The following is a 17911-nucleotide window of genomic DNA, read 5'->3' on the forward strand; positions in this document are numbered from 1 at the left end:
ACCCACTGGAGTGAAGGTTCTGAGCCCCATGTCAGGCTTCCCAACCTGGGGGTCCAGCAACGGGAGGAAGAATTCCTAGAGAATCAGACTTTGAATGCTAGTGGGATTTGATTGCGGGACTTTAACAGGACTGGGGGAAACAGAGACTGCACTCTTGGAGGGCACACACAAAGTAGTGTGTGCATCAGGACCCAGGGGAGGGAGCAGTGACCCCATAGGAGACTGAACCAGACCTACCTGCTAGTGTTGGAGGGTCTCCTGCGGAGGCAGGGTGTGGCTGTGGCTCACTGTGGGGACAAGGACACTGGCAGCAGAAGTTCTGGGAAGTACTCCTTGGCGTGAGCCCTCCCAGAGTCTGCCGTTAACCCCACCAGAGAGCCCAGGTAGGCTCCAGTGTTGGGTTGCCTCAGGCCAAACAACCAACAGGGAGGGAACCCAGCCCCACCCTTCAGCAGTCAAGTGGATTAAAGTCTTACTGAGCGCTGCCCACCAGAGCAACAGTCAGCTCTACCCACCACCAGTCCTTCCCATCAGAAAACCTTCACAAGCCTCTTAGATAGCCTCATCCACCAGAGGACAGACAGCAGAAGCAAGAAGAACTACAGTCCTGCAGCCTGTGGAACAAAAACCACATTCACAGAAAGATAGACAAGATGAAAAGGCTGAGGGCTATGTACCAGATGAAGGAACAAGATAAAACCCCAGAAAAACAACTAAATGAAGTGGAGATAGGCAACCTTCCAGAAAAAGAATTCAGAATAATGATAGTGAAGATGATCCAGGACCTCAGAAAAACAATGGAGGCAAAGATTGAGAAGATACCAGAAATGTTTAACAAAGACCTAGAAGAATTAAAGAACAAACAAACAGAGATGAACAATACAATAACTGAAATGAAAACTACACTAGAAGGAATCAATAGCAGAATAACTGAGGCAGAAGAACGGATATGTAACCTGGAAGACAGAATGGTGGAATTCATTGCTGTGGAACAGAATACAGATAAAAGAATGAAAAGAAATGAAGACAGCCTAAGAGACCTCTGGGACAACATTAAATGCAACAACATTTGCATTTAGAGGTCCCAGAAGGAGAAGAGAGAGAGAAAGGACCCAAGAAAATATTTGAAGAGATTATAGTTGAAAAATTCCCTAACGTGGGAAAGGAAATAGCCACCCAAGTCCAGGAAGCGCAGCGAGTCCCATACAGGATAAACCCATGGAGAAACACGCGAAGAAACACAGGAATCAAATTGGCAAAAATTAAAGACAACGAAAAATTCTTGAAAGCAGCAAGGGAAAAACAACAAATAACATACAAGGGAACTCCCATAAGGTTAACAGCTGATTTCTCAGCAGAAACTCTACAAGCCAGAAGGGAGTGGCATGATATACTTAAAGTGATGAAAGAGAAGAACCTACAACCAAGATTACTCTACCCAGCAAGGATCTCATTCAGATTCGATGGAGAAATCAAAAGCTTTACAGACAAGCAAAAGCTAAGAGAATTCAGCACCACCAAACCATCTCTACAACAAATGCTAAAGGAACTTCTCTGAGTGGGAAACACAGAGAAGAAAAGGACCTACAAAGAGTTAGTTTGATCTGTTTAGGATTACACAGTTTGTGTTAGAACCAGAAGTGTAGTTTACTGATTTAAATTTAAATGCTTTTTGTATTCAGTCCTTCTGTATTGCCAAAATTGGCACATTCTTCACTATGTCAATATAGCTTATCTTTACCCATTTAAAAACCAGCATATATATCTATATGTAGATATAGATATATAGATATATGGATATAGATATCATTCCTTGTCCAAATATATATTAAAAACCTTTTCATCTTAAAAGAATGAAACACCTACAAAATTGTGGTTTCATTACAGATGCATGAAATGCAGGATATTAAAATTCTTTTAATGTAGGTTAATTTTTAACCACCCTCATTTTTTCTCTTCTTTCTTTGTAATTGTTTATTTCCCTTACTACGTATACTTAAGCATTGCTTTTGAATAATCCTAAGAGATTATGGGAAACTAAAATAGGCTGTAGCTTTCAATTTTATCAGTTTGAGCCATTCCAATCCCAAAGGTCATTTTAAGCCTATTTACTATTTAATATAAAATTACTTGGCTTTCTCAATGCAAAGTGATTGTTGGGTTTAATTATAATATATAAGCAATTTAGGCCATTTCATCTTGGTAATATATCTCGAGAACAAAAAGCCACAATGTATTCATGGAGTAAGAATCTAGAGTTACAGCCTTGGTGTTGCAGTCTGCAATCACTATGTTTAGAATAACCTCTGTGTGCAAAAAAAAAAAAAAAATCTTTTAGTCACAGGTCCTGAGTTGGGGGGGCGTATAGTGGTGGCAGGATGAAATGGAAATAGTCCATATGGTTTCTGCTCTCATAGAACTTTGTAAGTGATTTCACAGTTGGTCTAGTGCTCTTTAGTATCTTTCCTTAATAAGTAAATGCCTATAAATGAAATGGATAATTGTATTACTCTAACCTCGAGAATATTTTGTTCATAACTTTGTAGGCCTACTATGTTGACTGGACCAAACAAACCAAAACAAACAAAACAAACAAAAATCTCAAGCTTTTTTTTTTTTTTGATGTGACACTAGTGTCACAATTTGCACATATATTTATATATCCTTGTTCTTTAAAAAATATGTGTCTATGGGTAACGTGCTTTTATCTTAGGGAGAGGTTACATTCTTCCAGGGGAATTCCATGATAATGATCATTGCTATTTATTACCTCATTTGCCTTTATTTTGATCTTACCATTTGATTCTCTTATTTCTGATAATTCCTAGATCTTTTTTTATACACATCCCTGTTACTTATGAAATCCTAGCTCATTATTAGAAAATATATTTTCCTCCATCAGCCTGCAACTAACAAGTCTTTTACTTACATAGGTTTAAAATTGACAAGATGCTTTTTCCTCACATTCTCTCATAAGAAAGAAGGACTCTTTTGACTTAATTTTCAGTTTTGTGAAAACGGCTCTTCAATTATGAGAGATTTCCCCAATTTCATTGAGCTAGTTAGAGAGAATGGTGAAAGAACCAATAAATAGGAGACACAGTGAATTTATTATAACGATTTTTAGAGTAAAGCGCTTGTCCAAATTTTAGAATTTGTGTTTTTGAGAAAGAAACTTGTGGAATGAAAAAGTTTTGTCATGAATGGCTACCAGGGACCTTTAGATTCCTTACTCTCATTTAAGTAAGAACTGACAAAGAAGATGTCAAATGTACCTCCTGACAACAAAACACAAAAATTCTCACTTGTAAATTTATCCTAATTCTACCGAAGGATGTATACTCTATGCTGAATTCAGTTTAGTAGGTTGGCTGTCAGAGAAGTCTGCTTTTCTCTCAGCCTCTGTATGGTTGGTTTTTTAGTGCATAATTTCTTTTTGTTGGATTTTTCTAGTGTGCACATTTGTGTGTGTGTGTATGTGTTGACCTCACTTTGTTCCAGAATATATTTAGAATAGAAATATTCAGAGTAAATTTTTGATAGGTCAGTTACATGCTTAATGTCTTCTTCTATGACTGGTGGTTCTAAAGTGGATTGCTCAAGGCATTTAGCATGCTGACTGTGAAAGAAATGGTTTTTAACTGTGTGAGATTTGAACTTCACATCTTTCAAGTGTGGAAGCATTAACACTCCAGTAGTGTTAAGCTTTTTATACCACCTGCTTCCCCTATTTTGAGTTCTGGTGATTTTCCTGTGATTGCTTCCATTGGTGCTCTTGAAAATCTGTGCGTCAGCCCTTCAAATATGATACGACTGTATAACTGGATTAGCCATTGATCTGTGTACCTCTACAAGAATATTAACTTCTAATTTTTAAGATAAACCTTTTCACTGCATTTTCATGTTTCATTCGTCAGAAAGGACAAGACCAGGAGAAAGGATAAGACCAGGGCCAGGAGATTTTAGAAATTCGTTTTGTAAGATATGGAGCCAATAAGATAAGGAAATATGAGCTTTGGGCTGTATATCAAAAAGAATAAATATATGAAATGTATGTACACAATTTGCTCCTAAAAGTTCATTTCTCATTATAAAACTGTAGTGGTTTATTTTTTTTTTCTTTTTACCATTCACGCTTGATATAAATTCTCCATTATGTACTATGGTTACAGACATTAATTTGCTAGGCATTACATACACTACAAAGGCCAGCCTCCAGTTCAGCTGCATTAAATAGGTAATATATTTTGTTTAAAGTTTCAATTAAACCCAGAACCAGAAGATATATGGTCCCTGTGGGGAGTTTGAACATTTTCATGCCAGTGCTGGGATTGCCTAAGGATCATGCTTAGGTCTAGATGTTGCTTGCTTTCCTGGAAATACGATATGAGACAGTTGATTATATTTCACTGCTATTAAAACCACACGAGCCCACCTGTTACATTAATTCATACTTTTGCCAGTTTAGTGGTAAAGGAAAAGATTGAGACTTAAAAACTTTATTTTTAAATTGAGTTATAAGGAAATGAATATATTCAAATTAATACCTAATTATATCCTTATTCTCTGATTCCCAAATAATTTCAATATGTTCTGCTTGAAAAATACGTTTTCTGAGGCTTCAATAGAAATAAATGAGAAAAAAAAGGTGTATATTTTACTCTCTTATTGGGCACTATCCACGGAGTGAATCTTTTACTCAGTAATAAATATGGGCTGGATTGTTCTCAGAAAATTAAAGTGATGCTATGTTATACTTGGAAAATTAACTAAATTTCGAATTCTGACATTCTTAAAAGATGCCAATTTTGATGACATTGAGATGAAATGGACATAATCATGAGGAAGAAGAAAATCTTGTATGAAGGATACAATCTTGAAAATCAATGTCAAGAAAACAATAAATTGTTGCACATATTTAGAATAGGCCAGTAATACAAATGAAGTTAAAAATTAAATACATTACTAATTGTACATACTTTGCTCTGTGTGTATTTATATCGGCTTTTCCTAATAGGTAGGGAAAAGTTGTTTCCTACATGAAAATCTTATTTAACTCCCACATGAACTGTTACTTAGTTGTGATTTTATTTACACTGAGTGAAGCTATTGTCATATTCAAATTGAATAAAGCATTAAAATAGAACATGCAAAGTTTTGTTCCAGATTACAAGTCTGTTTTTTGCCAACATGTAAATTATGAGTATGGGGTTCTGTGAGCTGTTGTAGAATCTTATTTTTAAGTATTCATTAAAAATAGAATGAATTTTTAAATTTTTGATATAGCTTAGTAATTAACATTAATATAAAAATTTATAATATAAAATATATTATTCATTACATATTATAGAGACATATTGCTTGATCCAGGAATACATATGAAATGTAATCCTAAGAAGATGTGTATAAAACTGAAAATGCTTTTATTATTCTATTCTGATGTCTTCCTGCAAATATTTATATCCTATTTCTCTGAATACTATTATTTTCATTAATTCTTTCCAAGCTAGTGTAACATTTACTCATTCTTTTTTCTGGTGTAAGCTTTGGGTTTTTCTAAACACAATTTAGAAATTCCTTGCATATATTTTTAGTATTCCCTAAATATTTCAGTTGTATTAAGCCGTTTTATTTTATTGCATTGTAATTCTCTTGACGACAGTATTATATTTTTTGGGAGCGGATCATCACCTCCAACATACACAGACACGCACACAGTCTCACTTTCTCTTTTTTTGGAAAATCTGAACATTTTATGGGATTGTCTCCAACATTTGTTGATTGATTGCTCTTAGTGATTTATTTCCTTGAAAACATAAAGGAAATTGATTAGCCTAGAGAACTTCGGGATCCCGAGTTGCAAAAAGAGACATAGTAACATAGGCTCCTGGCTATTTTCCTAAAGTTAAATTTTGATGGTACATCAGATGTTTCCAGTATATAACACTAGGTATTAGGAACCTTTTTAACTTTCACTTAAGTTTAACCTCTTTCTTCATGATTTGTGTTTTTACTTAATGAAACACATTTTCATTTTTTTCCCCTGCATTTCCTCTCTTTGCTTTAAAACTACCCTTTCTGGCTTCAAGGGTTTCCCCTTAAGTTTGGTGCTGTAAGGACTTGCTAAAGAATTATGTATTGAACCTTTTCATAACCCTCAGTTTAAGACTTGGATTATATTTCATTTACTTCCAATCACTCCGCCCCAAAGGAAGAAGTTATAATTGTTAAAGTCTGTTGTCAGATACTAAATAGCCTTCCTAATTTCTGTAATCATTTTAATTTTTGTCTTTGTCTTTGCCTGCTCTGTTCACTACCTCTTAAGGATTTCCAATCAGGACTAATATATCTAAGGTAACTGGACTCTGTCATCTTTATGATACCATAAGGCTGAGGAAGATATTAGGATGGAAATACAAAAGATTCACAAAATTTGACAGACAATAGTTACAGCAAGTTTATGACATAAATAAATAAAGGCCAGACTCCCTAATGTTTCTATGTTAATGCTAATACCGTGAAGTAAAAAGTAAGAATTAAAATCACAGCAAGTTAAACTCTTGACATAATAGGCTCCTGATGTCATGTGGTTCTGTCCGACCTATAGATTCTAGAAAAAGAAGTTACTTGGAAATTTTTCTTCAGTGACATACTAGGCAAAAATGTAACATCTAAATTCAAGTTGATACATAATGTGATCAATTATTTCTCAGATATTTATCAAGACTCTGTGGAGCCACTTCTGAACTTAGGTTGGAGGACAGATAAAGAGATGAAGTGTTTTCTCTCGGGCTCTACACATCTCATAGTCTAATTTAAGATCAGGAAGATTATAATTGGTGAGGTAAGTCCTATAGATACATTAAAAAGATGGGGGACAGACAGGAGTTGGAATAAATGAAGAATTGAGTATAATTTTAAATAGGAAAAGTCAATTTTGGAAAAACTGCCATCTTTACTTGATCCCTGGATTATAATTCAATAGCAATAAACATCTCAAAAATATATCAAAAATTTGACAAAATCATTCTAAAGTTTATCTGGTAGACTTAACAGGAAAATAGAACCAAGAAGGTTTAGAGAAGAATAATGGGTGAGACTTGCTGTACTTGATATTAAAATATTAGTATCAATAGAAGCTACAGTAATTAGAGCAGTGTTGTCCTGGCATAAAAACAGAAAATCTGACTAGTAGGACAGAATGGAGACCCCAGAAACAGATCAAAATTTACTAAATCTTTATAGATAATAGATGTGGAATTAAATATGATTGAGGGAAGGGAGTTTTTATAAAAGCTGATCTGGGAGAATTGATTAAATGTTTGGAAACAATAAAATTAGATATCTGCCTCACACCATATGGTAAAATGTATTTCATGTGGAATAAGTAGCTAATTTTAATAACAAAACTATATAAGTAGAAGAGAATGTATGTCCCTATAATGGAGAATAATTTTGTGCAAAATAGATAGTGATTAAACTACAAAGGAAAAGTCAACTTGATTTGCATATGTAAAAATTAAAATAGTCTGAAATGAAAAGCTATTACCATCTTTTGCCTATTATAGGGAAAAGATAAATGTCTTAATTAAAAATGGTTTAAAAAATGATTTAAAACCATTAAACAGTGACCCACAATTTTAAAAAATTGCTGGTTAAAATCTTATTTAAAAAAATTTGTGAAAATATATGCATTTCATTAGTTCAAGAATTCTATATATGTATTCTAAGATAAAAATTTTTTAAAAAAAGAAGGATGATAATTGCTGAAGTAGGTGTAGTACCTGCAAAAAAATTGGGAGGGGAATTTGAATACACAAAAAATTGATCTTGAATGAGAAAATACAATTTTGGAAAATTTATCATAGTTTTTAATATAGTTTTAAAATGCTAGAAGGAACCTAAATATTTAAAACTAGCAAAATATTTTACTTATAATTGATTTTTTTCAAAATATAAAATAAATTCTGGAAAAACACCAAAACTTTACCAATCACTATGAGTGATGGGATTCGTCTGATTTAATAAAATTATTATCTTTCAGATTTTCTACAATGAGTAGATATAATGTTAGTAATTAGATAATAAATATAAATATTAAAAAAAAAATAAAGGATTAATCAGGACTTGGGCTAGTCAATCTTGAGTAGATCATCTAGAAAATCCATGAATATGACAGTTCCTTTTTAAACTAACTAGGATATTGTCACTGGTTTATGAAATGACTGTAAATTCCTGGACAGTGATGAATCTACAAATGATTATATAATTTAGGGGATTAAGGAGTTATTTAGTCTTAGCCCCTCATTTTGTGGATGATAAACAAAGGTCTTGTCAAATAACCTGTTTGTCTATAACCATACAAAGTTTTAATGGAAAAGTAAGAATTAGAAACCCAGACATCTAATTACTCTTTTGGTATATAATTCATAATTCTGTGCTACATCATAATTATAAATAATTTCAACAGGTAGATGCACAAACCAAGTTAATCAATCAATTAATTAAAATGTGTTTATTTCATTTTAAAATTATGTGGCAAAATTAGTTCCTAAGGAAAGAATTAAAAGTAACATATAAAAAAAAATCATAAACTTGAAGATGGGTAAAGTGCTCATTAAAAGAAAAATGACCAGCACAGAAAAACACGACTTATAAAAACCATCAATATAAGACTTGCCTGGTGGCACATTGGTTAAGAATCCGCCTGCCAATGCAGGGGACACGGCTTCAAGCCCTGGTCCAGGAAGATCCCACATGCCGCGGAGCAGCTAAGCCTGTGCGCCACAACTACTGAAGCCCGCGCGCCTAGAGCCCATGCTCTGCAACAAGAGAAGCTACCACAGTGAGAAGACTGTGCACCACAACGAAGAGTAGACCCCGCTCACCGCAACTAGAGAAAGCCCGCGCACAGCAACGAAGACCCAATGCAGCCAAAATAAAGAAAACAAAATAAACCTGATATCTTAAATGGAATAGAAGCATTTCTTAAAAATGGAATGATTACGTTAGTGACCAGCCAAGTCCTTAAGCTGGGAGAGCTTAGAAATTAGACAGATTACCATAGAATGCCTGACCTTCAGGCAAAGTATCCTAAAACGCTTGCAATATTGACAATCAGATGCTTTCACCATATCAGCAGCAGAAAGCCTGCTAGAAATCATGCAGGGCTATTTTCTGAATGCTCCTGTTCTTTACAGGCCAGAAAAACGCTATAACCTATGTGAGCCCTTTTACAAAGGTAGCATTTCTCCCCAGTGTGCTGGTATCACTGTATTTTACAAACATTCTTCTGAAACTTTTAGAACTTCTCAACTTATAGCTAGGCACATGCAATTCAGTGTTGTTCACACCTTTTGCACTCATGTTCCATTGTTCACTGTGATTTTGCTCATAACCACTTACCATCTGTTTTATTATTTACTTGATAATTTTCTTCATTCTAAAACATATCTATGAAATCACATTTTTAAACACAGATTAAATGTAATTTATAAGTACTAAATTACAAAAAATTTTTTGTGTTTCATGTGCACCTAAAAATCAAACCTTGGAAAATACTGATAAATGTATTTCTCTCAGAAGATTGTAAGTACCATGAAGGCAGGAATGAATGATACCTCATTAGCCTTTAGGTTTACCATCATATGCATTATCCATGTTGGCTAACCTAAATTAATATGCAAGATATACATTTAAGAATTTTTTTTTTTTTTTTGCCTGAGACATGTGGCATGCGGAATCTTAGTTCCCTGACCAGGGATCGAACCTCTGCCCCCTGCATTGAGAGCATGGAGTCTTAACCACTGGACCACCAGGGAAGTCCCTATTTAAGCATTTTTAAAAAGAGATTTAACAATTACTGTAAGAATTGAGAAAGGGGTGATTACTTTTGGTACATGTGGTCAAAAAAATTTTAAGTTGGGGAGGAGGGATAGATTGGGAGTTTGGGATTGACATGTACACATTGCTTTATTTAAAATAGATAACCAACAAGGACCTACTGTATAGCACAGGGAACTCTGCGCAATATTCTGTAATAACCTAAATGGGAAAAGAATTCAAAAAAGAATAGATACATGTATATGTATAACTGAATCACTTTGCTGTACACCTGAAACTAACACAACATTGTTAATCAACTATATTCCAATATCAAATAAAAATTAGGGCTTCCCTGGTGGCGCAGTGATTGAGAGTACGCCTGCCGATGCAGGGGACACAGGTTCGTGCCCCAGTCCGGGAAGATCCCACATGCCGCGGAGCGGCTGGGCCCGTGAGTCGTGGCCGCTGAGCCTGCGCGTCTGGAGCCTGTGCTCCGCAACGGGAGAGGCCACAACAGTGAGAGGCCCGCGTACCGCAAAAAAATAAAAAATATAAAAAAAAATAGGGAATTTGGAGGGTGGAGGAATTGCATAAGGTGGTCAAAAGATACAAACTTCCAGTTATAAGACAAAGACGTACTAGGGATGTAATGTACAACATGATGACTGTAGTTTACACTGCTATATGATGTATTTGATTAGGGAGTACATCCTCAAAGTTCTCATAACAGGGAAAAAAGCATTGTTTTGTATCCATCTGACATGATGGGTATTAACTGACCTTACTGTGGTAATCATTTCACAATATATATGTCAAGTCATAATGCTATACACCTTAAACTTTTACAGTGCTGTATGCCACTTATATATCTAAATGAAGCTGAAAAAAAATAGGGAATCTAAACTGAATCTTAACATAGAAATATATTCTCTTGAGCAAGGGCAGGAGAAACAAAAGGTAACACTAGCAGATAGGGGTAGTATGTACCCCTACATGCTCTATTCTTTATCTGGTAGCTGGAGCTGTCCAGTAACTTGAAACATGAAAATTAGTGAGATCTGGACTCTTACATCATCAATAATCCAGCTTTCTTTCCTTTAAGGAGTTAGTCTTTGCCTGGATTATTTAGATTCAGGGCTTTTTAGGGAGGAAGAGTGACATTATTTGTTCTACATCTGAAACTGGTTTATATCTGCCTGAAGCCAGCTTGGAGACATTGAAATCCCTTTTGTCTGTGAATGAATTGGAAATAAATCTGGGTGATGATCATCACACTGCAGATCTTTGAATTCTTACGAAAGTACCTCTATTATGTCATTTTTGTGTGTTTGTATGTAGGGTGAGAAAGAAAAATAGTAATCATTGCTTCTTTCCTCCTGGGTAGTATAAACATTTTTTTTTCTATTATTGTAAGTTAAGAAGAATTATAGTACCAGAGAAGATGACTTAACCCTCCTCCCTCTACCCCATTCCCGATCAAGTGTCTTCATTCCCTTTCTTATTGAATTTATTGAACTTTCTTTTCCTGTGGCCATTTCCTTAATGGAATTTTTATGATTTTAATATTTTAATCAAGCTTGAAGGATTACATGTATACCATTCTCTCCTAACTGAATCCACTGATGGCATTTTTTGCAGTTATTTTATCCCTTCTCTAATTTTTATAGTATTTGGACAGAGTGGAATAGTAGAAAGAAAAAGAGAGAATCCAATCTAAATCCTGAACCTGTCATTTGCTTGTTTTTGAACACTGAGCAAGTTGGTTAAGCTCAATAACCCATAGTCACTTCGTTTGTAAGATGAGACCAATACTAATTAGAGTGTAGGGATAATGTAAAAAGTATAAAGATAATGGGGGGGGGGAGTGGGATGGAGGCCCAAGAGAGAGGGGATATATGTATACATATAGCTGATTCACTTCATTGTACAGCAGAAACTAACACAACACTGTAAAGCAACTATACTCCAAAAAATATATATATATAATACTTTAGTAGGTATTCGATAAGTAATAAACTTTATATAGTAGGTAGCTTGATGCATTGGCAAAAAGTATGGGCTTTCGAGGCATTCACACCTTTTAAGATAGGATTGTTAACTGTTCAAGTGACTTATTATTCACAAATGAGTGTTCTAACCCCTTGTATGAATTAGAAATGAGAAATATGAGGCTCCTACCTTGGCAGTGCCAGGGAAATAGCAAGTACTTGGGCTTGTATTGTTTGTTGCCTGAATCTTTATTGAGTTGCATTTTAAACACATTTAAATTCATCCATGATCATTTTCTTGCATTTTAGGTTTTGCATCTTGATTTTATTACCACTTTTATGGGCTGTTTTGTGTTAAGGTTAACCTTAGGACTAAAGTACATCTTATATGCTACATATTTCCATCTTAATAATTGAATAAAGTATGAGGCAGAAACGTTTTTAAAGGTCAACCATGGATTATTATTGCTCTTCCTTATTCCTTTAATTCAATAGAGAAGCCCAAGGCAAAGTGAAATGAACTTGATGGCCAGTGTGTCATAAGCTAGAAAACAATTTTCCGTGAGTGAGGCAGAGTATAATTTTCACCTGAGCTGGAGACTTGGAAAGTTTGTGACTGTTCACTACCAACAGGTTAGCAATGCACTGAGGTCAGGTCGTCCTGGGTTTGAATTGCAGTTTTACCACGTTCTACATTTATGGTTTTGTGTGTTTGATTTAGTCACTGTGCTTTTCAATTTTCTTATCTGTAAAATCCAGGTAATTAAGGATGTTCTGTAATTTAAAAAATGAGATACATAAGCAACTAATGTAGAGATTGAAAATATGTTTCATCTCATAAACCTAATTTGAAAAGTTAGTTAGTACTGGCTGAATGAGGGTGATGCGTTAAGGCCCCTTGTGGGGCTAAGTGAGAAAACATTCTGTGTGCCCAAAGGTATAGAGTGGGAGGAGTGGCTGCCTGTAAGTCAGACATTTGCTCCCTATAGCTTGCTACCCTATTTTGTAATAAACATTCAATGAATGTTATTGTCAGTGTTATCACTGAGATGCACTGAATGGTTACATGAAGTTTTTCTAAGTTGTAATGAATAGTACCTAAGTAAGCTAGTTATTTACATTTTTCATATACTTGCCAAGATGCATTATGGCATTATATTTCTTATTTGTGGTCCTTTGGTATTTCCCCACCTCACAAGCTTTACAACTTAATAAGTTGCTTGTGAGTTCTTACTGAACAAAATAGTTCAACCTAAGTAGTTAGCAAATGAATAATATTTCATTTCAAAATGAGTTTTAATCATGATAGATTTCTGACTTGGGAAAAAATAGTGCACTTTCTGAAATGATTTTTTAAAAATCAGACACTTAAATATAAAGATATGAATCTCGAAAGCACTCTGGAATTGGGGTTCTCCTGCACTCTCTTTCTGTACAGGTAGCTTGCCTGTTACTATTCTACAAGTTAGTTGAATTTTTAATAAATGAAAAGTAGAAGCCATATTAAATGCAATGATTGTAGAACTTCTAAAAAGTGATCTATGAGCACTTGAAGACCCAAAGTAGAATTTCAGGTCAATTCCAAACAGAACCTATAATGCAGACCCATCTTTCAGCTCTAACTCTGAAATTAGTATGTGTTTTCTTCTGGCTTTAGAATCCCTTTTAGAGATAAATAGTTGGATTTGGTTTATCATTAATTGCTTTACAATTGTGCATCTTTTCTGTTATAGAAATCATATCTAGTATCGTTTTAGTATGAAGAAGTGGTTCACTCTCCCTAAGGAAAATTACTATTTGTTTTGTTTGGAAATATTTATTAGTTCAACATGCCAAAAAGAAAATTTATGACATTGTTTCACTTATTAGGAGATATTATAATTTAAAAATATAATTATCGCAGAAACATGTAAAAATTTTTTTAAATCCATGCCTAATCCTACCACTCTAACAGCTATGAATATTTTGTATATTTTATTCTAGTTTTTGGTCTTTGCTTCAGGATTTCTTGCATCTCACCCTGAGCATTTGATTAAATCTAACCAAATTCTTCTTAAATGCGAACACATTTTAAGCTTTAGGAAGAAAATATTTTTTTGAGCTATCATTTTTATGATAATATAGTTTAGTGACTTTTCTCAGAACTAGAAACACATAGATGTGTGTGAGTGGTACCTACATTTTTATGCATGTTACATATAATTTGTCACCAATATTTTTACTAACCGGTCAAGCAAAGGGCACTCAAAAGGTCAGGAGATGCAAATCAATTCAATTCATCAGACATATTTCTATTGACAGCGCTGTGCTAATGCAAAAAGAATTTGATTAAAATAAAAGGAAGCTAGCTCTTCCTTTGAAGCAAAGATATACAACCAGTGTGGGTAGCACATTTAGGAAAGCCTCTGATTATTCCTCTAAATGGAAAAAGCCATGATAATTATGATTAGTTAAGCTATAAAAGTCTGCTTGAAAAATAATGCAGGTCACCAGTCTGTTGCCTGGTCTCAGAAATTAAGTAGCTTCAACATTTGCAGTGTTTATTATAACTATAATATTTAACTTAAATACACAAATCATCTTAAAATATACTTTTACCATCAGGTGTATATTCTTCCATACTATGATCATAGAAGGGAGAGGGGGATGATAATAAGCGGGCAACTGATACACTTTTGGCTTTATTTCCAATTTTTTTCTCTTGCTTGGCTGTTAGTGAAATGCTATTTGGTGGGCAAAGTTTGTGTAATTTGAAAGTAACAGCTGATGGCTGAAAGGCCCTAGACTAGCTTTGCACATGGTGATGGGCGTGCTAAATAACTGTCATATATTCACTGGATTTTCCAAAGGAAACTGGTAAATTTTATTTACTCATTAAAATACAAAATGCAAATAATTTCTGAAAAAAACTAAAATCTAGCACCAATGCTTAAACCCAAATATTTTTAACTCCTTCATTTAATCTTACTTTTCTCAACAAGGTTGTCAACCTTAGAGGGTAGGACCTTGAACTTCTGTTGTCTAGGTCCTGCATAATACTCTCCAATTAGTAGTTATTCTGTAAATACTTGAGTGTCTGAAGGAATGAATGAATGTGAATAAAAAAGAACAAATGATTGTACATAAGAAAGACCCAACCTTAAAAATAAAGAAGAAATGATGACAAAGCACATATTCTTGGGAGTTAGATGTTTCTAAGTTAAAAAAAAAAATCAAACCTTTATCATGTACTGCATTTTTGACTTTTAGGCATTTCACTTAATTTCTCCAAACACAAGTTTTCTCATCTGTGAAATAGACATGATGGTGACTTTTGGGGAATCAAATGAGGTAACGGATGAGAGTACTTGCCACAGAATCTGAAAATGTGTGGAATATAAACAGGATGATGTGATCTGTTGCAAATGTTCTTGCAAAGCTGTATCCTCATACTGATTTTCATGATTCTCTTGCCAGGTGAAGCATACATGCGACTAAGCAAGCTCCCTGAGGCAGAGCATTGGTATATGGAATCACTGAGATCCAAGACGGACCACATCCCTGCTCATCTCACCTACGGGAAACTGCTTGCTCTAACAGTGAGTAACTCCCTTTCTCCCCCTTTAGAAACTGGTTCTGCCTATGCAGACTGAGACAGATAGGGTTTGAGGTACTGGTTCCTGGCCAGTTAACCCAGATTGTTAGGATTTCATGATGATAACACTAAGTTAGAACTCTGTACAGAAAAATATAGAAAAATGCATTCCTTTGGCTATGGGGTTTGCCATAGATAAAATATGTATCCTTGATGTAACTTAATTGAAATGTATAAATGGAGAACTCCAAATGTGTGATTATATAATGAACTTGTCAAAATAACAATATTGGTGTAACGACTATGTTCTCCAAGCCAGTGTTAACCCCAGATTGGCTATAATGTGGAATTGAGTCTGATTCTTTCCAAAAAGCCAGCATTATATAAGATAACTGCGTGTGTGTCCGTCACTGTCACCTAGAATTCCTACTAATTGGAAATCATTCTGTAAGAGAAGTGGAGCCATCGTTTGGCCACCCACTATGTGACAAGCTCACTTGGCCACATTTCTGTGAAAGTGGTATTATTCGAAGCATAAGAAATTGTTGATATTCTACCTTTGTGACTTACAAAATCTGTAATTTTATGTGCCGCAAAGCAATGTTAATGTTTTTATTTTATACAATCAGGGATTGTTCAAAATATTTAAGTAACTTTTCACCCAGCTAATAAATGGTACAACTAGCCTCAATCCTAATATGAATCTCTTATCTGTGTTATTTTAGTTATATCCCTTAATCTCTCTCCAATATTACTAAAAACAAATGAACACTAGCAAAACGTAGAGCAAACGGTCAGGAAAGTGATTGCTAAGTGAATTCATAGAAGCGTGTCTTATAATTATTTTAAAATAATAACATTTTTATTTCCCACAGAAGATGATAAGCTAAACACTTAAAAGTATTATGGATCCATTCTAAGATACCACTAAAATGTTACTAAAGAGATTATATAGGCAGACTAAGTAACCAGAAAACATCCCACTAAAAAATATCTAGATATGCCTAATGAACTACAACAGATATGCTCTTAATGCATGGCTGAGCTCAAGGTGTAGAAAGAGAATTTCCCGGGGATGGAAATGAAGCAGTAACTAAACACCGGAACAGTAAACAGTAGGCTGTTCCTACAGCTGATTTGGGATAGTTTACCAGTTGCAACAACCCATGGGAAGGAGCTTATTGTTTGTTTTCCTTCTTGTTGGAATAAGAGACAAAACCTTGGACCAACAGAAAGCCAAGAATTAGATGCCTAAATAAAGCAGGAAAGTTCATATCCTCAGTGAAAGGATAATGTAGAAAAAGTTCACATACTGATACAAGAGGGCAGCATGAAAGTTTGTCTATCTCAGCATGGAATCTGAAATCTTTGCAGAGAATTTGTTACTATCATCCTCCCTTTGCCAGGCTTTGGGTTTTCGAATTTACTTTACTTGAATGATCAGGGAATTCCTAGGCCAAGAAATTAAAGTCAGTCCAGTAAAATCTCTAGCTGAAGACATTACTGAAGGTGTCCTCTGAAAGAACACAGTTAAATCTAGAAGGAGTTACTAAGTGGGGAGCAAAAAGACTGGGGAACAAAGAAATGGTGTAAACTTTTACTCAATAAAACTATTGAGAAGGAATAACCTCACAGGAACAATCAGAATGGGAGGGGAGATGAAATTTAAGCTGATTTTTAGAAGTCAGAAAGTAGAAAGAGGTATTACAACTGATTCGTCAGAACAGAGTAAACCACCATCTAAAGGGAGTTTGGAACGGGATAACAGTGAGAAGAAAGCTGGAGAGACTCAAGACATGGCGGCAGCTGGCATAGAAGAGAGTGAGTTAAGGAGTATAAAATAGGGTAATCAGTTCTAACTTACATATGCGGCAGTCAAGTTTCTCCCCATGTGCACAGTGCTAGCCAGCAGGCACTCACCTCTAAGTGGGGAAGGGATGCTCACGGTGGTGGAGCAGTTGGGTGAGAGAGCTCCATGACTCAGGAACAGCTTGCCCAGTCAAAGGTGGAATGCAGAGGGGACTGAAAAGAGGATTGACTGAATGTTTTCCAGTGGAGTACTCAGATTGTCAGTACCGCTCCCCTGGCACCCACAGAACACAAGCTACACAAAGTTCATACCCCCTCAGCAACGCATGTACACACACCTCCCCTCCCAAGAAATGGTTGCATTCTTATCTGGAGAAACTGAGTCACTGTAGGGAAAAGATTTCCGTATACCTACCTTTGGAGGTCCCTGAAAATGAGTAGCTCCCAAACCAGACAAACAAAAGTGACTCCAGTCTAGAAAGCGTACTTATGCCTAAGGAGTTCATTCAGCTTTCATTACTTTTAAATAACAATGGGCAACCAAGGACCATCAGTCATATTAGGAAAGCCTCAAATGTAAAAGATTGGAACTGAAACAAATGATTAGCAAAAGGAAACTGAAGGAAACAAAAGAAAAAAAATCCTTAGAGATGGTAATATAGCATTTTGTGAAGTGCAGGATGCCATAAAAAATAAATAATGAAAAAACAAGAAA

At 35.0% G+C, this 17911-nt stretch overlaps 1 protein-coding gene across 5 annotated transcripts in view; it reads left to right on the forward strand.

The window, feature by feature from the left end:
* Nucleotides 1–17911, forward strand: part of TMTC2 (transmembrane O-mannosyltransferase targeting cadherins 2) — an 862038-nt gene that overhangs the window by 268183 nt on the left and 575944 nt on the right. For all 5 annotated transcript variants that reach the window (XR_010932514.1, XR_010932515.1, XR_010932516.1 and 2 more), the window contains one exon: nucleotides 15270–15391. Coding sequence is in view for 2 of the 5 variants with exons in the window: in XM_067697476.1 (XP_067553577.1) it covers nucleotides 15270–15391 (122 nt within the window). In the remaining 3 variants the exon portion in view is untranslated. The remainder of the gene's footprint in view (nucleotides 1–15269; nucleotides 15392–17911) is intronic.

This window comes from Pseudorca crassidens, chromosome 11, assembly GCF_039906515.1.
Source record: "Pseudorca crassidens isolate mPseCra1 chromosome 11, mPseCra1.hap1, whole genome shotgun sequence".
NCBI lineage: Eukaryota > Metazoa > Chordata > Mammalia > Artiodactyla > Delphinidae > Pseudorca > Pseudorca crassidens.